The following is a 21,433-nucleotide window of genomic DNA, read 5'->3' on the forward strand; positions in this document are numbered from 1 at the left end:
ACCCTGGACAAGTCACCAGGTCACCGCAGGGCCTCACGTTCACACCTACGGTCAATTTAGAGCCACCAATTAACTTAACCTGCATGTCTTTGGACTGTGGAGGAAACCCACACAGACAACAAGCAAACTCCACACGGAGAGGCCCCCAATTAGCTACTGGGTTTGAACCCAGAACCTTCTTGCTGTGAGGCGACAGTGCTAACCACAACACCACCGTACCACCCTGCTTTCAGGCCAGTACCGTGGATATAACATTACAGGCATTTAGCAGATGCTCTTATCCAGAGCGATGTCCAACAAGACCCTGACATACCCACATCAGTGGGCAGTCCGGGTAGTAGTTAGGGGTTAGGTGCCTTGCTCAAGGGCACTTCAGCTATTCCTGCTGGTCCAGGGAATCGAACCAGCGACCTTTTGGTCCCAAAGCTGCTTCCCTAACCTTTAGGCCATGGCTTCCCCAATACCACTGTCAACACCATTGTGCTTGCCATTTAGGAGATGACCAACTAGCCATGCTCATCTCTCATCAACTAGCATGTCTCATCTCCACTACTGAGATGATGTCTCGTTAATTTAATGTTGAATGTTGATGGGAAATAGCGAGTTAGGAGCCAATAGCGAAAGCTGACCATTTTCCCTGTTTTTAGAGCATGGGAGATGTTTCTCCTGTTATTTACCATTGTAACTGTGACATCAACATGACAGAAAACCTCCAACGTCTGATGAGAATAATAAAAATACAACATCAACTGCTAAGCGCATCACAAATATTTCAGTGTATATAATAAACATCCACTTCCAATATGTACCTACACTAGCCTACTTTAAATCCTATGGGTGTTTGTTTTTTTCTTTCCTCATTCTTCAGGTGGAGAAACATCTGGACCATAAGGTGATTGAGCTGGTAATTTAGCTTATGTGTTTTTTTTTTTTTTTTCCTTGCTGCTAATGATAATTAACATGCAAATGAGTTCAGGGACTGGCGAGAGGGTTGGTAGTGCCGCTTCATTCATTAAGGCCTTAATTACTGTTTGAATACTAAACTATTAGATATTAATCATGCTACTTTATGTGCTGGGAAGGAGAGATGGTTATGATTATTTCGAATGGGTTTTGTGCTTTTATGCAGAAACCCCCGCCTTCCTTTATCCAAGTTAAACAGCGTAGGTCACTTAGAATTTGAATTACTTGAAAGCAAAAAAAGACAGCAACTACAAGAGCTAGTAATGAATATTAGTTAGTTTCATCTACAGTGTACAGACAAACATCCGCAACATCTTTTGAAATAATTCAACTTGTTAAATTAATTATGAAATAGAAGGCATTTAAAACACTTAATTTCAGCTTTTAATTAGCTTAGTATAATTAAGCTGTTTACCGAAGGTCAGCCTTTAATTAAATAGCATATTAAATTATACAGTGCCTTAGGCATTGATACCGATAATACAGAAGAGATATAAATTTTTATCTTAACAGTAAGGGCAAACCAGAAAAGTCATCCTCTGAGGTCATTTCTTTTTGAATAATTTTCACTCTTTCCACCATAATGACTACACTATACATCAATAAAACGATTCAATTGCAAGCCATGTGTATCTGAAGCCTCCAATGATGTAGAGGACAATTTTAACAACACCACACAAGCAAAACTCTGATGGCATTAATTTTATTTAATTTAAACACGTGTGGAACACAAGATATGAGGTTACAATATTCAAAGCATGCACAGCTATACATTACTGCGGACAGGAATCTACAGATCAAATCACCTTTGTTTCTTTTCACTTGGTGAATATGTGACAAAATTTTTTTTTTTTAAAAGCAGCAAAAGTAAAGTGCACAATCAGTGAAGAATTCTTCAGATCTGTCGTTCTTAAACACTTGGCACAAACTCTAATCAAAGTGAACAGCCATTACGTATGACACCAACAACAACAAACCAGTGATGTGTGTACACACACACACACACACGTACATTACATGACCGAGTTGAACATTTTTTTAAAATACCTTTTTATATGTAGTAATGTATCGACATCAATCTCAGTGTAAGACAATATGACGCAGAGATGCGTCACAAATCCTTGACATTTCATTAATTCAAATAACATTAAATAAAAGTAGTCCGTACACCCAAACTGCACTTCGCCCCCCCAAGGGAATTTCATGTTTCATGAGCAGTCACCACATGCTAGAACATTTCATCCTGCATCCTTTTTACTTCATGTCCATTTTTTTTTTAAACATAAACCCGAAGATTTGATTTAGCTTGGATTAAATAAATAGTGCCACTACTTTGCACTATTATAAAACATACACAGTGCTGCATTTGAATGCAGTTGCAGTCTTTGTAGTGTGGTCACAGCAACAAAAACATGCCTCCTGCACAAACGGCAACATCAAGACAACATGCTGGAATCATTCCGCGTCTACGGTCCCACTTCACAAAACACTGACCGACCTTTCACACCAGTAAAGATGCCATCCATCCATCTCATTATCTGTAGCTGCTTATCCTGTCCTACAGGGTCGCAGGCAAGCTGGAGCCTATCCCAGCTGACTACGGGCGAAAGGCGGGGTACACCCTGGACAAGTCGCCAGGTCATCGCAGGGCTGACACAGACAACCATTCACACTCACATTCACACCTACGGTCAATTTAGAGCCACCAATTAGCCTAATCTGCATGTCTTTGGGCTGTTGGGGAAACCGGAGCACCCGGAGGAAACCCACACAGACACGGGGAGAACATGCAAACTCCACACAGAAAGGCCCCCGTTGGCATTGGGCTCAAACCCAGGACCTTCTTGCTGTGAGGCGACAGTGCTAACCACTACACCACCGTGCCGCCCTGTAAAGATGCCAAACCTGTAGTAATAATGGCTTACTTATACAGATGTAAAGGTAGGCATCATTCTCATGCAAAAAAAGTCAATGTGTGTGGCGGTTTGGGAAGCATGTTGGATGTTACCAGGTTGAATTCTGGCAAACAGCCAAACATGACAAAAAAAATACAAATAAATAAAGATTTTTGCTAAAATGGTGTTCTCTCTGCTTATAACAAAGGTTTAAAGAAACCTCAAATTATATTTCTCCAAAATGACTTGACTATTTTTCTACAAAGACCAAATTGGGGAAGGAGCCGTTCTGTTGGCTGAGAGCGATTTACACACAGTGAACATCACACGTCGATCAAGTGGTTATCGGATAGCTATGTGCGATAGGAAAACGGACAAAAGCCTTAGCTACTTGGCTGTAATCAGATACCGGCTGTCAAAATGTCCATCATGCAGCCAGAATGAAGAATATAACTGCTTAAGCGATATTTTCTACCTTTTCACTTTTTGGCAGAGATCATAATGCTATAACTGTCTGACTGAGAGCCATGCCTATGAAAAGAATTATTTCAGCTCAAATGTTCACCACGTGAAGTGTTTTCCAAGGCCGCCACACTTTTAAATGAACCAACACAGACAAACTGACATTTATGATGAGGCACATCCTCACAGACACCAATTATTTGCTTATATTTCTTAACAAAAAGTCACCCAACGTACATCTACCCTGCCGAACTCGTTAGATACGGCTGAGTTGTGACTGTGAAACATATTCATTCCGTTACGTGAGCTCACACAGACAGGATGCATTTGCAATCTCCTGTTCTTCTCCATGGGGTTTTAGCATACAGGAAGTATCGCTGTAAATCCCACTGGTCACAGGCGAGACAAGACGATGAGGTCGACACCTTCACAATGCAAAGAATAAATAATTCATTCACATAATCTATTTGCCATGAGAAAACAAAGAACCTAAAAAAAAAAAGTTGCCTTTCTTTAAAAGGTACCAGTTCACTACCTCAGACTCCTCAAAGACAAGTTTACATCAAGTGCCAAAGGAAAACAGCAGTCAGTCATTTCAGATTCAATCTGATCGGCTTCTCTTCTGTAAAAGCATGGCTAAAAGAGATCGGTGTTTGTACAAGGAGAATAAATCGACTGAAATTCGGATGCGCTCTGCAGCACTTTTTAGGTACTAGTAGAAGCGAATAGTGTTGGTCTTTATCACATTGTTAACTAATTAGACTTGTATTCCTTTATCGGCTCTGACGAAGGTACTGTTGAGTGAACATGTTCAGCTCACTGTCCAACCAGCCAGCTTTGTTCCTAGAAAGAAAAAAAATTTCAATAAAACCACACAAAAAGATTACATATATAATTAACGCTGTTATCAATCTCCCCGACTACTTTTCTTCTCAGACAAACTCCTGTGCATGAAATCTCAGTGTGTTACCTGAGCAGCTTGGCTTTGCTCTGTAGTGCGTCCAGCTGTTCGATCTTGCCATTCATATCCCGAATGTCGTCTTCCAGCTGTTGTCGTGTCACATCGACTTGCTGGCACAGCTGGTTAAAGGTGCCTGCCAGCTCCCTGGAAAAGACAGGCGCATACGCATTAGCAAAGCGCTAGTTTATTTACTTGCAATTTTTTTTTTTAATTTAAAAACACTGCATCTTTAAAATTTCTTATTATGAACACAGCCGGCGGCACGGTGGTGTAGTGGTTAGCGCTGTCGCCTCACAGCAAGAAGGTCCGGGTTCGAGCCCCGTGGCCGGCGAGGGCCTTTCTGTGCGGAGTTTGCATGTTCTCCCCGTGTCCGCGTGGGTTTCCTCCGGGTGCTCCGGTTTCCCCCACAGCCCAAAGACATGCAGGTTAGGTTAACTGGTGACTCTAAATTGACCGTAGGTGTGAATGTGAGTGTGAATGGTTGTCTGTGTCTATGTGTCAGCCCTGTGATGACCTGGCGACTTGTCCAGGGTGTACCCTGTCTCTCGCCCGTAGTCAGCTGGGATAAGCTCCAGCTTGCCTGCGACCCTGTAGAACAGGATAAAGCGGCTACAGATAATGAGATGAGATAAGATGAGATGAACACAGCCAGGTCACTGCTCATTATCAAGTTGGCACAGAGCAATTCTTCATTATGCCATTTAAATCCAGTATAGAGCTTTGTCCACTAGAGGGAATAATAAGAAAACCCACAAATTTCCCTTTTATTCATTACAAGCTTATACAATGGCATGCAAAAGTTTGGGCACCCCTCCTGAAAATGTCTGTTACTGTGAATAGTTAAGTGAGCAGAAGATGAACTGATCACCAAAAGGCATAAAAAGGTAAAGATGACATTTCTTTTCAGCGTTTTCTGCAAGATTTGTGTATTATTTTTGTTTTGTACAACTGGAGAGTGAAAAAAAAGAAAAGGAACACCATGTGAAAGTTTGGGCACCCCAATACATTTGAGTTTTCAGGTAACTTTTACCAAGGTTCCAGACCTTAACTGGCTTATTGAGCTGTGGCTTGTTCAAATTCTCCGTTAGGAAAGGTCAGATGATGCAGATTCCAAAGCTATATAAATTCTCTGACTCCTCAAACTTGTCCCTAAAATCAACAGCCATGGGCTCCTCTAAGCAACTCCCTCGCATTCTGAATAATAAAATAATTGACGCTCACAAAGCAGGAGAAGGCTACAAGAACGGAGCAAAGTGTTTTCAGGTAGCCGTTTCCTCAGATTGTAATGTTATAAGAAATGGCAGTTAACAGAAACAGTGGAGATCAAGGTGAGGTCTGGAAGATGAAGAAAACTTTCTGAAAGAACTGCTCGTTGGATTGCTAGAAAGGCAAATAAAAACCCCTGTTTGACTGCAAAAGACCTTGAGAAAGATTTAGCAGACCCTGGAGTGGTGGTGCACTGTTCTACTATGCAGCGACACCTGAACAAATATGACCTTCATGGGAGAGTCTTCAGAAGAAAACCGTTCCTGCGGCCTAGCCACAAAATTCAGTGTCAAAATTCAGCCAACTTGCTTAACTGTTCACAGTAACAGTAATTTTAACCAGGGTGCCCAAACTTTTGCATACCACTGTAGTAATTATTTCCGGGGAAAGCTTTGATGATTTGGGAACTGCAGTGATGGAAGACCCCCATGAGCCAAGAGCCATTTTCAGATTTTGGTGGGATAGTGTGCGTTTTGATTGTATAAACAAGAAAGCAATATAAAACTGAAAAATCCAACAATAACTAAACATCATGATGCACCACTGCGAAAAATAAGAGGCTAAATCATATATTTATAAAAAGAACATTCTACAGGCTGACCAGACAGTTATATAAATAAAAAATAAATCATCAGTATGCTGGAATAGATTACTTCAATATATGGCCCAAATGCAATTATATAAAGGAGACAAAAGATGCATCCTGTTCCATAAATAAATTAAAAAAACAAGCAAAAAACAAAAAAAAAACAAAAAACTTTTTTTTGCTTACAAGTAGCTTTTTTGCCTTTTCGACAAGTCTCAATCAAAATGTTTCATGGATTTAAGCAAATTTCCACCATTATTGCGCTTTCCTCTCAGTTTAGGTTATCTAAATATTCTGGAGACACTTCAGAAAGATGCATTAACGTGATGGATGTTTATTGGTTAAGAAAAATTAGAGATGAAAGTGGAGCAAAGGAAAAAAAAAAAAAACCTGAAATGGGGGGGGAAAATATTTTAATAACATAACACGCAAAACCCTGCATTTTAATGCATTTTAGTCCTTATTTTCACTAAAACAAGTTATAACTTTTAAGCCTTTTTCTTTCACGTACATTAATGATTAACATGTCAAAAATATCAAATTTAATTCCCCTAGTTAATGAGTCATTTTCAGGAGTGCATTTAGAAAACGTGGTGATTTTCCTGCTACACAGTTCATTACTTTGGAAAAAAAAAAAAAATCAGACAGTTGAAGGTAAACTCAGCAAAATCCCAGACCAGGACTGTTAAAAAGTAAAGGTCTGTTAGAGTTTCTAAAGCTTTCAGGTTTCAATGTTGGGGACATTGAGCCTCGTTTATCAATCTTTTAGCAGAGTTGTGCGTTTGCAGAAGCTAAAGTGAACTAAAAATTTACAAATCATATTTACGCGAGTTGAAGCCAATTGTTTACATTAGTTCGTATTGTCTGTAAATTTAAACACACCAATGAAAACCAAATTTCTCATATAAATCAGGGGCATAGGGTGTGTGTGTCAGTCACACACTGACTGGCAGCCTGAGTGCATTATGTAACAAAAAATAATTACCATTGCTAGTTTTAGGCAGCTTAGAAACCGGCTCTTCCATTATTGCTGTTTCTTCCACGTTTTCTTGATGTTGTGTTCTAGAAACGGCACTATAACTTAGCTTCGAAGCCACAAAATGCAACTTTGATGGGAAAAAATCTATATATATAATAAATTGCTTACCTCTCTTCACGCCGAAAGGAGGAGGAAAGTTTTGCTTGTTTTGACATGGCGAATTATTAACAAGAGAAAATACTCGTAATTCGCAACTAAAAAGACTGCAGCTACACTGGCAGCTTGAACATGCTTTCTAGTGTGATTGTGTTGCGCTTGCGCAGAACAGTGTCAGTCCTGCGCGCCTTAGCACGTGCACCTGAAGGCACGCCTTGGGCGCGCGCGCCTAACGAGCTCCGGCATATGCACCGTTAACAAAGAACACCTGTCTTTAAATCAATGAACTATGTTTGGGCTATTTAAGGACCGCGCCCAGGCAAGGACGATGCAAAGTATTACGCTGCGTCTAGGAACACGAAAAATCAGAAAAATTAATTTCTCCATTCGGAAAACCGGAGATTTTCAAGAGTTTTGTCAAATATCCGAATTTCCGGGTCATTAGCGGAAAAAATCCGGAGGAAAATCTAAAAATCCAGAATTCTGGGAAAATCCAGAACACTTTCATGACTTTTTAAAAAAAAAAAAAAAAAAAAAAAAGCACAAATGTATATTTTTAAAAAAAAAAAAAATCCGTTTATAAATCAGTGTGGGAAATAAGACCGGACCAGCAGACATTGACCGGTAATTTTCGCATTTGTCCGTTTGCATTTCAAAAGCATCAAACCAGATGGGCCATGAAAAATTGCAAAGATATGGGTCAAATTTAGTTCCAATTTTCTTCCAAATGTTGCACATTAATTCGCAACACCTCCCTCTCCCCAAGACCTTTCGAACCAGCACAGGCACAGCCCACTATGACCCTGCCTCAGCCCGTTATTCGCCCCTGAAACCCAGGTGCGAGCGCTGCCCGTCGAAAATTTAATATGAGCCCTGGCTCGAGCCAGTTCATAACTCGGAAACCGCACCTCCCTCTCCCGGAGTGGCACACTAAGTAAGACAATAACAACACCCTCTGTATTCACTGTTTTTATTGCACGACGCATTTGAACTAGTGTTTTCGGGTTGACAGCATCTGATTGATCCAGAGTTCAGTTTACATGAGACTTGGCAGTACAGTATTACATTAAGTGCCAAACTGCCAATCAAACGGTTATATTATGATGTGCATTTTTCCCCCCAATTCATAATAAGAATGACCATCATAGTCATATGTTTTGGAGGATGCAGATTAATATTTTAATAGTGTTTTTAATTTTCTTCTATTTTCATCCAGCAGTTTTTAGTCTGAATGCCATATGATATTACCATGTCTAGTTTTGAGTCATTTAGTTACAAAGTTACTTGGAATCTCGTACTCAAAAATTTAATTCTGTCAGAATAGTTGTGCTGTTAATTACTAAATTTCTTAGACATGTTGTTGACAATGTTTCACGGGTGTTATTATAGAACCTATATACGAGTACCAGAAAGTTGTAACCAACTGGAACATCATCGCTCCCTGTACTTTTTTCTCCAACGGACCTGTGCGCTACTGTTTTTTTTTTGGGTGTGACTTTAAGCGTCCCATGTGGCGGCGCTGATCTCAGTTTCTGTAGTCCTCGGCCTCTCGCCTATTACATAGCCAGGGTTACAGTGGGGGGCTAGTTCTCTGGTAACCATGAGGAGTTTGACTCCCCACTCGCATCTGTATTGCAGCGTGCCTTGCCAGATGGCAGTAGGTACCATTTTTTATGATGGTCTTTGGTATGACCCGACCGTGAATAGAACTCGCGATCTCCCGATCGAGAGGCAGACACGCTAACCACTAGGCCACTCGCCAGTAGAATTTGGCCTTTGAAGATCACAAAAATGTGCCTGAAAATAGCTGAGAAGCCATCTCCAGGCTTATAAAGCTTTTCAGCATCCAAGGCCTTAAGGCAGGCCCCGGACCCCCAGCTGCATTGTTCTGGGCCTTTGGCCAGTCATTTGGACAGACATTTCAGACTTGTCCTGTGACAGTCTGCTTAAAATTCCTTATTTCCCACACTGATAATGTTTCCATTCCACCTAAGATGAAACACTTTGCATAAGTCGATCTTTTGACATTTCTCTTGATTTTCCTTTCCATCAATCCAGCTGAACTGAGACTTACTGCTGGACTTGGTGGCTGCAGTTGGAGCCGGTGTAGCTGACGATGAGCTGAAGCTTCTCACTGGCATAGTCCACAAACTGCCTCTTGAAGGCTCGTTCTTTCGCCCTGGTGGTCCATGTGAGCCTCTCGTACACGTAAAGAAGGCCATAGAGCCCCACTGACAGAGCAATGAGCCTCCAACCTACAGCCTTCCAGATCTGACACACACAAAACATGCGAGTACTGAGGTTTTAGATTTCATGCTTACAGATATCTTGTTAAAAAATAAATTAATTTAAAAAAAATTAAAAATAAAAAATGTTTAGACAAACAACAGATATATCTTACCACTCCTCCCACAACTATGATGCCCATGGACGTCCGGGACGTGAGAGAAGCAAGTCCCGTTACCATAGAGACCATGAGCTCTTCTTGGGTCATGGAGCCCTGCGGGAATGGCGGCATGGCAGTACCGACAGGAGTGATTGCCAGAGGCCTGGGAACCTGATGAGACAAACACATTTGGCAGCAGTTTACATAAAGAGCTACACAGAGGGGGAGGAAAAAAAAAAAAAAAAAAACTTCCATCAGATTTTTTTTCTAGATCAACTAACAGCAAACCTAAACACCATGATACAGCATGAAGCCAGTTATTACCTGGTCATTGTAGCCCATGAGGGCACGGCGGGTGTTCTTAGGGCCGAGGAAGCGATTGACCAGCATGGTCCAGCCCAAGGAGAAGTGGAAGCCAATGTCCTCCTGGAAGTCGCTGCACAGCTTGTCACAGTTGAGGTCATAGCAGAGACTGAAGCACTGTCTGAGCGCCATCTTATCCACTTGCTCCTTCATCGAGGTGGGCAGCAAGGGCTTCAGGCCATCTGGGGTAAGTACAGTGGAGGTGTTTGTTAACCTGGCACTGCTGAATTGGTATTAAGAGGGTAGTACACCCTTTAAAAAGCAGTAGGTCACTAATAAGTTATTATTGTTTTACTTCCGTACCATCACCACATGGATTTGAAATCAAATCAAAATCAGGTTAAAAAGGTAGTGTCAGTTTCACAACATTGGTATGACAATAAAATCCATTGTAAACCAGTATTCCACTCTTGAAAGTAATACTGACCTATCATTTCAGTTTGTGTGCTTTGCAGGGCTGAGCTGATGGCGTTGGAACACCTCTCAGACATGTTCTTGCCCAGACCCTCTTCTATATGCTTGTGAAGCTCCTGTGATCCAAACGCACACAGATTTCAGGTGCAGACAAGCCAAGGTAACAAACAATCCTCTTTGTGAACACAAGACTAAACAGGGGTCAGCAAGTCTGAGCATCAACAATAAACAGTAAATTAACAAAGTGAAAGCAGCGCACACACACACACAACAGAACAGAAAAGGAAATTTAGTGCTGGATCTACTGCACTCACATTCTTGTAAACTTTCAGAACCACTTGCGAGGGATGAAAATCCATGTGAAAATCATCTACCAGCACGTGCAGTCTCCTTATCTCCTCGGCCATTGCATTTGATACCTGAAAGACAGAACAAATTAAAAGGCGTGACTACAGCCACCAACTCAAGGGAGGACAACACAATACAGGAAAACCTGCCTGGTGTAAAACATTACATACCGTATGCACAGACCCACATACAGTAAACTGTAGTTACCCGCTAGAACATTTTGTTCTTTCAAAACAAGATGTTCTGCCAGTTTAAACTTTGTTGGAAGAGGTTGTGTGTTTGCTTGTTCTCAGTGTAACTGAAAGTAGTGAACGGATTTTGATGAAATTTTGAGGAAAGGTGGGCTATGGCCCAAGGAACAATTGATTAGATTTTGATGCAAATCCACAAATGTGTGACTTGGTCTTGTAGTTTTAACTAATTTACCTTGGCAATTTAGCTAGATTAGCATCCTGCACACAATTAGGTTATAAAATGACAAACCTAACATAACACACATCACGATAACATGACATATAATCAATATGCTCGTCGATTTTTCAAATAATAAATCACTAGTTGGCCAAAGCTACAGAATACAAGTTAATGAAAGCCTGAGGTTTTTTCCTTCCATCCATCCAGCTGCTCGTCCTGTACAGGGTCGCAGGCAAGCTGGAGCCTATCCCAGCTGACTACGGGCGAAAGGCAGGGTACACCCTGGACAAGTCGCCAGGTCATCACAGGGCTGACACAGACACAAACAACCATTCACACTCACATTCACACCTACGGTCAATTTAGAGTTACCAGTTAACCTAACCTGCATGTCTTTGGACTGTGGGGGAAACTGGAGCACCCGGAGGAAACCCACACGGACACGGGGAGAACATGCAAACTCTGCACAGAAAGGCCTCCGTCGGCCGCTGGGCTCGAACCCAGGACCTTCCTTGCTGTGAGGCGACAGCGCTAACCACTACACCACCGTGGCGCCCCTGAGGGTTTTTTTTTTTTATATATAAATTCTTCTTCTTTCAGCTGCTCCCATCAGAGGTCACCACAGCGGATCATCATGAGCCGCATATTTGATCTGGCATAGGTTTTTATACTGGATGCCCTTCCTGATGCATCTCTCTCCAGTCTAACCGAGTATGCACTGGCTTGTGCAACCCCCGTGGCTGAGTATTTTTTACTTAATCTTTTTAAATTGTGGCACCCGGAGGAAACCCACACAGACAACGGGAAAACACAGAAAGGCCCCTGTCAGCCGTGAGGTTCAAACCCGGAACCTTGCTGTGAGGCGACAGCGCTAACCACTGCATCACCATGCACTCCGCCCACAGACAACTCAAGATTTATTAGTATTAAATTAATAAGTATAATTTTTCTTTTTACCAATTAGCCACATTGATATTTTCCTACTTAAAGCTTGGTCGAATACAGTAACTTAACAAGCCATTTTGTTAAAAGCAAATATTGTTAGTCACCATTTTCTACCGCTACACTTCATTATTCTCACCACTAGATGGCACACAAACAAATACAGCATCAGTAAGAGTTGCTGAAATACAGCGCCTTGCAAAAGTATTCATACCCCTTGAACTTTTCCACATTTTTCCACCTTACAACCACAAACTTGAAAGGTTTTTTTATTGAGATTTTATGTGATAGACCAACACAGAGTAGCACATAATTGTGAAGTGAAACAAAAATGATAAATGGTCTTCAAAATTTTAAACAAATAAAAATCTGAAATATGTGGTGTGCATTAGTATTCAGCCCCCTGTACTCTGATACCTCTAAATACAATCCAGTGCAATCAATTGCCTTCAGAAGTCACCTAATTAGTTAATAGAGTCCTACTGTGTGTAATTTACTCTCAGCATAAATACACTTGTTCTGTGAAGGCCTCAGTGGTTTGTTAGAGAACACTGAAGAACAAACAGCATCATGAAGACCAAAGAACTCACCAGACAGGTCAGGGATAAAGTTCTGGAGAAGTTTAAAGCAGGGTTAGGTTATAAAAAAATATCCCAAGCTCTGAACATCTCAAGAAGCACTGTTCAATCCATCATTCAAAAATGGAAAAAATATGGCACAACTGCAAACCTACCAAGACATGGCCATCCACCTAAACTGACAGAGCGAGCAAGGAGAGCACTGGTCAGAGAAGCAGCCAAGAGGCCCATGATCACTCTGGAGGAGCTGCAGAAATCCACAGCTCAGGTGGGAGAATCTGTGCACAGGACAACTATAAGTCGTACACTCCACAAATCTGGCCTTTTTGGAAGAGTGGCAAGAAGAAAGCTATTGTTGAAAGACAGGCATAAGAAGCCATGTAGGGGACACAGCAAACATGTGGAAGAAGGTGCTTTGGTCAGATGAGACCAAAGTTGAACTTTTTGGCCTAAATGCAAAGCGCTATGTGTGGCAGAAAACTAACACTGCTCATCACCCTGCACACACCATCCCCACTGTGAAACATGGTGGTGGCAGCATCATGCTATGGGGATGCTTTTCTTCAGCAGGGACAGGGAAGCTGGTCAGAGTTGATGGGAAGATGGATGGAGCTAAATACAGGGCAATCCTGGAAGAAAACCTGTTGGAGGCTGCAAAAGACTTGAGACTGGGAAGGAGATTCACCTTCCAGCAAAAAAAAGACCCTAAACATACAGCCAGAGCTACAATGGAATGGTTTAGATCAAAGAATATTCATGTGTTAGAATGGCCCAGTCAAAGTCCAGACCTAAATCCCATTGAGCATCTGTGGCAAGACTTGAAAATTGCTGTTCACAGATGCTCTCCATCCAATCTGGCTGAGTTTGAGCTATTTTGCAAAGAAGAATGGGCAAAAATCTCAGTGTCTAGATGTGCAAAGCTGGTAGAGACATACCACAAAAGACTTGCAGCTGTAATTGCAGCAAAAGGTGGCTCTACAAAGTATTGATGCGGGGGAGCTGAATACTAATGCACACCACATTTTTCAGATTTTTATTTGTTTAAAATTTTGAAGACCATTTATCATTTTCATTTCACTTCACAATTATGTGCTACTCTGTGTTGGTCTATCACATAAAATCTCAATTAAAAAAAAAAAAAAACTTTTTAAGTTCGTGGTTGTAAGGTGGAAAAATGTGAAAAAGTTCAAGGGGTATGAATACTTTTGCAAGGCACTGTATGCTGGAGAAAAATCCGATACAGCAGGAGAACCTGTGTCAAAATAGGTGAAGTAAAGATAAGCCTAAAGCCTTGGGGTAGTGATTTTAAATGTTTAATATCCTGACACAGCTAGTGTTTCTGGAATCCACACATTGAAGCTGCTTTCAGAAGTCAATATGTGGTAATTACATTGGGGCTTGATGTTACCTGTTTTTCGACCTCCTCTGTGATCTTCTTGATCTTGCTCTTACAGTCCTGGGTGAGCAGATCCAGCTGCTTCTCGATGAACTCCAGCCGGTCCTCCCGCTCTTCTTTTGTTTCCATGCAGTGGATCCTGAATCATCAATTCCACATCAATTATTTTGCAGGAGAGGATTTGGATGAATTTTATCGCATACACACACACACACACACACACACACACACACACACACACATATATGTAAAGATATAATATTTTGAGACAAACGGGGATATTCTGTGACATTTCAGACAATCCAATAAGCAAATCTGAAAGCCATTTTAAAGGGCACATCACGGGTAAATTCAGGAGCAAGATCAATGTAATTCTCCTATTTTATATTAAATTTCGGTCAAATATCCTTAACAGTCTGCCTTCTCTGCCATTTTTTTACCTTGTGCAATACCAGAAAAATTCAGTTGAAATCAAGCCATTTGAGTTGAATTGGTCCGCCTCTGAAAAAACTTGGCATTTGGATTTCCCGGCAAACATTGATTTTCGTGACGTCGCGTGCGGGACGCCTCCCTCTGAGTCCTACATCAGCGCTGGTTTGTTTATGAGAAAACGACCTGGTGGTTTTCTGCAAATTTCTTCAACGTTATCGCGTAATTATTAAAATGGTTAACAGATGTATCGTAGGAGGGTGTAGCATAGGGCTGCACAATTAATCGAATTTAATCGAAAATCGCGATTTTGGCTGCCACGATTAAATTAAATGAAAATCGCAATTTATTTCCATTTAAAATGCGAGCTCTGCTGTATATCTGATCAAGCACTTTTTGACCAATACTCCGCCAAACCATTAGGGGGCGAACCGACGCATGTAAGGTTTCATTACTCCGCCTAAATAAGCAAGCAAGCCAAATGCAGTGTTGCCAGATTGGGCGGTTTTAAGTGCATTTTGGCGGGTTTTGAACATATTTTGGGATGGAAAACGTCAGCAGCATCTGGCAACACTGGCCAAGTGCGCAGAGCTTCAGCGCAGCGGTATCTTCTTCAAGGGGTGATAGCGTGAGAGTAGGTAGCAGATTGAGGTGAGAGAGAAAAGCTATGTCGGAACAACAGACTATTTAGCACTGGAGGCAATGTTGTGACCTGCCTTCGCTCATGTTTAAAGCCAGAGCATGTTGATAGGCTGGTCTTTCTAGCTAAAAACTTGTTGGCCTCAGTATAATGCTATGTAATTGTTGCAACTGAGTTTTCAGTTCCTTCATCCTTTGGTAATTTCTTGGATAAATTTCATTTATTTGTCATTTGGAAATCAGAATTTCTCTTTTAAATTTCATTCTGCACTGAAAGCTGTTCATATTGTGTTTGAATATAGTGAAATAAAATTTAAGTGATTTCCCTAACATCAAGAATAATCGTGATTAATAATCGAGATTACAATTTTGATCAAGATAATCGTGAGCATCATTTTTTCCATAATCGTGCAGCCCTAGTGTAGCAACACCAATCTTGATGGGATTAGTACTCATCGTTTCCCAAAAGACCGGACAATGACAGAGAAATGGGAGCGCTTGGTCTACACAGGCTGTGCACTGAAATAGGGATGGCGAAAACTAAAAAAAAAAAAATCTTGACCGACCACCAAGCCTCATTAGTCGGTTAACCCATGAGTTTAACAGGGATGCAAACGGCGCGCCTTTTGGCGGATGCCACCTTTTTCACGGCTGAATCGTGCAGATACGATTTTTTTTGGGGGGGGGGGCGTTGGAGTGTCTGAATAATTTCAACGGCATTTGCTTATTTAGTAATTTTAATACAGAATTTAATCTGATGAAATTATTCAGACACTCCAACGCCCCCCCCCCCTAAAAAAAAAATCGGATCTGCACGATTCGGCCGTGAAAAAGTCGGCATCTGCGCCTTTAGTTTGTGTGGAGAGATATGATCTGCAATAACATGCATTGTTGGCTACAGACCGAAACATACTTTCAGAATGCACTGGCCAAGGCAGGACTAAACTCGATGTGCCTTCTAATAATAATTAAAAAAAAAAAAAACAGAACAGTAATTTGTAAGCTAAAAAGCTTGTCTACACTTTTCTCTTGCCGAGTGGCAGCTGTCTTCAACTGGGGCGGGAGGGCGGGACATGACTGAATGAGTGTTTCTGATTTGTCAGCTGTCTTCAACTGGGGCGGGAGGGCGGGACATGACTGAATGGGTGTTTCTGATTTGTCAGCTGTCTTCAACTGGGGCGGGAGGGCGGGACATGACTGAATGGGTGTTTCTGATTTGTCAGCTGTCGTCCTTACACCGCATGGCATGCCCCAAGCGTTTACAACACAGAATTCCAGGTTCTCCGCTCCAAAATCGGCAGCTTCAAAACGATTGATTTTTTTTTTTTTTAACTGACAACCAAAAAAAAAAAAAATTTAACTGGTTGACGTTGATTCGGTCAACCACCGGTCAAACGGTCATCGGTTAACATCCCTACACTGAAACCGTGCAAAGCTCGCGCAGCCTGCTGGCGCTTCCGCAGATAACGTCACGAATCTGGCTCCAGACTCCCTTGGGATTTTTCCAGACGAGTTTTATTTTATTTTTTTCTGCTGTAGACAGATGGCCTTGTGCAAAATTACCCTTCTGGATGAGTGTGTAAAGGGACATACTTTCATATTAAAAAACAAACAAAAAAACCCCACGAAATTGGTCCAGAATATGCCCTTTAAGACTCCCCTCCCAAATACTGGGGTCATCTCCATCATGTACGGAAGACTTTTACCATGTTACAGTGGCTATGCTTTCGGCACCAAAGAAGACATCAGTCACTTTGACTAATTATACGGTACATTTTGAATATTGGGTTACTCTGACGTAGTCTAGTGTTCCTTCCAATTTGAGAGCCTGGTCTGATTGCAGAATCGTATTACTGTCTGCAGCTAATGTGTGGCATTTAATTTCACACCTCTGCTCTTGGGCTGCCACGTGCACCGAGTCCATGATGAGCCGTAAGGCTTCGGAGATCTGCTTGGCCCTCATGGTGTGCTGCTCAAACTTTGTCTTGACCGCTGACTGGGAGATGCACTCCTACAGTCACAAAAAACAACAATTTCCATACACTCATCTCATCAAATAAAGAAATTACCCAAAGAAAACGTTATTTTCAAACATCAGATGCTACCTACTTCAAAACGCCGCTCAAAGTTCTGAAACTCGAACATTCTAGCTTGAAAGCCTTCAGCCAGTGCACCCCCTGCATTGCAGGAAGCATTTATCATTAATTATCGCTGGAAATGGAGTCTTGATTGCCTATGTTATTTATGAAGGTGCTTGGACCCCTACTCAGGGCCACGTAGCATCCTGTTTAAGACAAATTGTGGCTTACCTGCTTCAGGCATGCCCTGGGCCTTCTGCACACGTGCCTGTAGCACTTCTTTAGCAGACACAAAGAAGATTCGGTCGCTGGCTTGCGCTCGGTCCACCACCTCCAGTTCATCTACCAGGAAACTGGTGCAGCGGTCCATGTGCTGCCGGCGGACCTGAAACACACAACGAGCTTCACTCACACATACTGCTCATTACCAAAATAGGTTATAAAATGTTGCTATGGAAACCAATACCACTGTAAAAAAGATACATCCAATTTTAAGATTAATATAGTTATCAATCATGTAGAGAATAACGACACAATCTAAGAAGTAGAAATCTACCAAAACCTAAAAACCTCCATACACTTTTTTTTTTTTTTTTTTAAATATACACAGAGTGATCGTTTAGGACTGTAAACAATTCTGTCCAAATATAGACTTACGGACGTGGATTCCTGTGTGAATCATCCAAACTAACGTCCAATCCCATTACGAGTCCGATACAGATGGTTTTGGGCCGATGTCGGTCCAATATGAGACCAACCATGGGATCATTATCTCTTTATTCAGTACCTTGGCATTCTTTATTAACCTCAGGGTTTCATTTTCACACTGTTGGTGTGAGAACGAAGAAAAACTGCTAACATAAATCTAGTTGTTGTGTGCAGTTGAGACACCACTGACCTTTTATTCAACCAGAACAGTAAAAATGTATCAAGCTACACAAGCAACACTGCCCTTTCCAAACTCGAACATAGTAAATGATTCAAGCAGAGGCTAATACTGCATTTCACAAAGCCCTGGTGTACTATTATCTTGCTAGTGTCAAAATGCACTGGCGTCTTTCTGCTGCGTCACGGCACTACATCATCAAGTCATGTGACTAGAAATAGGTTTAGAAAGCGTGTCTTGTTTGCCGTCATACCTCCTCCATGTACTCAGGCTCGCTGGCTGAGGCGTCCCAGCGGTTATTCAGGATGAAGATGTTAGGGCTCGAGAGTCGCTCATTCACCTTGTGAAAAAATGATTTCTCCTACAGAGAGAGAATGACAAAAGACGAAAAAAAAAAAAGTGAGATTCTCGCTCACTTCTGCCTCATTTTACTGCTTTGTTAAGTCCTAAGCTTCATGGCAAATGAACTGTTTCAGCAAAACTAGCCTAGCTGTTATTCTGTACGAGTTAAGATGCCAGATATTCTTTGAGCTCAGATGACATACCACACTCCAACCCAGGATCAGTCAAATGCTAAATGTATTTGCTTGGGTAAGAAGTGGTCGGACTGCTCATGTGTTATCCGGATCAATGCTTAGTAAATTATCCGTGGTGATGAAATCTTACTGTCTGCATCAGTGTAGACTCTGAATTGGCCACTAGCACAAAAACATCAGCATCCAGGCAAAATTTGTCAATCCAGCTGTCCAGCTCTGTGGTGACATCGATGCCAGGGCTGGAGAAAGGAGGAGAATAGATCATACTCAGCTCTGTGCAAGGTTATATGGTTTGAATTACACAAAGCACTAGGAGGCACAATTCTAGGAGTGTCTGAGAACTGACGTCAAGACAAATATTCAGGTTATACTGTCTGACGAATACATAAACCTAGTTTTGTGTGTGTGTGTGTGTGTGTGTGTGTGAATCCAATTGTTCTGTTCACCTGTCAACCAGTACCAGGTCATCCCGCAGTAAAGCGCACTTGGCTTTAGGCCACATGACACACACCAGACTACCCGCATCCAGCTCCTGGTCTTGATGCAGGGCATGGGCCAGCTGGTTCACCGTCTGCAAACACACACACACACACACACACACACACACACACACACACAAATGAAGCCTACAAGCACAATCCAGCATCTAAAAATATTGCCCAATTGTCAGAAATTTACATACACTTATCATGGACATGAATGTCAAGGCAATATTGGACTTTCATTGATTTATTTCTTCAATAGATAAAACAAGAATTTAGTGCACAAATTTTAATGTATTTTGGATTTTCTCAAATCAACACAGGGTCAAAATCTTTCTCTCTCTCACACACACGCACACCTAATAATGTCCCCTTAGCAAGTTTCACCTTGACCAGATGCTTTTGGTAGTCATCAACAAGCTTCTGGCAGAATTCTGGTTGGATATTTGACCACTCTTCTTGGCAGAGTTCAATAAATTTGTGCACTTCCTTGCACAGACCTGACTTTTAAGCACAGCCCATATATTTTCGATAGGGCTGAAGTCAGGACTTGTTTTAATCTTAACATTAGCCTGCTTTATCCATTCCACAATCAGCTTTGACGTGTATTTGGGGTCATTGTCAAGTTTCTGATGGTTTGAACCGGTTCTAGTGAAGAATTCTGAGGTAGTCCTCCTTCATTATTAGATCCTTGTTTAACCACTGCTCCTCCAAACAAACCTCTGGTCACTGTGGCCAAGCAACTCAATCTTTGTCTCATCTGACCATAAAACTTTTCCTTTGTTCATGTCATCAGCTGCAAACTTTAGTCGAGCTTGAAGGTGTCGATTTTGGAGCAGTGGCTTCTTTCTTGGATGGCAGCCTGTCAATCTTGGATGTAAAATTTTCTTGACTATAGACAGTGACACTGGTGTTCCAGCAGCTTCCAGTTCATGGTAGGCCTGTGACTTGGTGGTTCCTGGGTTTTCCTGACCATGTGAACCAATTTCCTCTCAGCTGAAGGTAACAGTTTGGGCCTTCTTCCAAATCATGACAAACTGGCTATACCTCCCAATAACTTGGCACAGAGAAGTTACCAGCTGGAGTCAATCATGATCAATAACAGCAAGTTAAGAGGCCTTGGCAAGTGAAATTGTTCTGGAATTTTCAGCACCACTGAATTAATAATCTAAGTGGATGCATGTATAATTTTGACCTGGTGTCGAGTTCCGAAAACTCGAAATAAATTCAAACTTGCGCCCCAAATTCTTCATATCATCTCTAACCGCTTTATCCTGTTCTACAGGGTCGCAGGCAAGCTGGAGCCTATCCCAGCTGACTACAGGTGAAAGGCGGGGTACACCCTGGACAAGTCGCCAGGTCATCACAGGGCTGACACACAGACAACTATTCACACTGACATCTACGGTCAATTTAGAGTCACCAGTTAGCCTAACCTGCATGTCTTTGGACTGTGGGGGGAAACTGGAGCACCCGGAGGAAACCCACACGGACACGGGGAGAACAAGCAAACTCCACACAGAAAGGCCCTCGCCAGCCGCGGGGCTCGAACCCGGACCTTCTTGCTGTGAGGCGACAGCGCTAACCACCACACCACCGTGCCGTGCCGCCCTGCCCCAAATTCTTTTTTTTTTTTAAAGATGCAAGTTGTACAATCATTCTTCCACAGACAAAGAACAGATTGAAGAAATTACTGAAATCCCAATACTGCCATGGCATTCATGTCCACAACAAGATGAGTGCATATAAACATCTAACCACAACTGTATTTTTACAGCTGAGCATATAAATAATATTTCACTGTTTCATCGTACTCAGTTTGCACATTAAAATGCCATGAAGGGGATTTCCTCAGCTTGTTAGAACATTCAAGCTTCTGGAAGAGGCATCAGACGGACAACAGCTCAGCAGCAGGCCGTGTAGTGAGAGTCTACACAAGCAATGCATTCAACTGAGATAAAAGCATTGAAGTCTGGGTAACTCAGGGGAAAACCAGCACAAGCTGCTTGGCAGGAAAGACCTGCACTGTGTGTTAAGTTATAAACACATGCCTTCCTATGACAACGCATTCAACTGTGCGCAAGCCAATGTGTCAGTTCATTCTGTGTTAATGTCCTAATTATTCATTTTCAAAATCATCCTAACAAATCCCAAAAGACCTCTGGAGGCAAATTTTTAACAGCATACTTTGCAAAGGCAGTAGACGTCTGAGAGAATACTAGAGGAAGTCTACTCAGCTGAGATCAACCATTTGAAAACTAGGCCTTTTTTAGA

The 21,433-nt window shown here is 41.8% G+C and overlaps 1 protein-coding gene across 2 annotated transcripts in view; it reads right to left on the reverse strand.

Moving 5' to 3' along the window:
• Window positions 1-1,650: 1,650 nt before the first annotated feature.
• Window positions 1,651-21,433, reverse strand: part of mfn2 (mitofusin 2) — a 37,557-nt gene continuing 17,774 nt past the window's right edge. For both annotated transcript variants that reach the window (XM_060931495.1, XM_060931496.1), the window contains exons 5-18: window positions 19,124-19,248; window positions 18,808-18,916; window positions 18,395-18,502; window positions 17,487-17,640; window positions 17,287-17,354; window positions 17,067-17,188; window positions 14,122-14,248; window positions 10,746-10,850; window positions 10,445-10,547; window positions 9,979-10,199; window positions 9,670-9,825; window positions 9,343-9,539; window positions 4,291-4,425; window positions 1,651-4,163 (exon numbers count right to left, since the gene is read on the reverse strand). In XM_060931495.1, coding sequence (XP_060787478.1) covers window positions 4,094-4,163; window positions 4,291-4,425; window positions 9,343-9,539; window positions 9,670-9,825; window positions 9,979-10,199; window positions 10,445-10,547; window positions 10,746-10,850; window positions 14,122-14,248; window positions 17,067-17,188; window positions 17,287-17,354; window positions 17,487-17,640; window positions 18,395-18,502; window positions 18,808-18,916; window positions 19,124-19,248 — 1,800 coding nt within the window. In that variant the 3' untranslated portion in view covers window positions 1,651-4,093. The remainder of the gene's footprint in view (window positions 4,164-4,290; window positions 4,426-9,342; window positions 9,540-9,669; window positions 9,826-9,978; window positions 10,200-10,444; window positions 10,548-10,745; window positions 10,851-14,121; window positions 14,249-17,066; window positions 17,189-17,286; window positions 17,355-17,486; window positions 17,641-18,394; window positions 18,503-18,807; window positions 18,917-19,123; window positions 19,249-21,433) is intronic.

This window comes from Neoarius graeffei, chromosome 10 (genome assembly GCF_027579695.1).
Source record: "Neoarius graeffei isolate fNeoGra1 chromosome 10, fNeoGra1.pri, whole genome shotgun sequence".
Classification (NCBI taxonomy): Eukaryota; Metazoa; Chordata; class Actinopteri; order Siluriformes; family Ariidae; genus Neoarius; species Neoarius graeffei.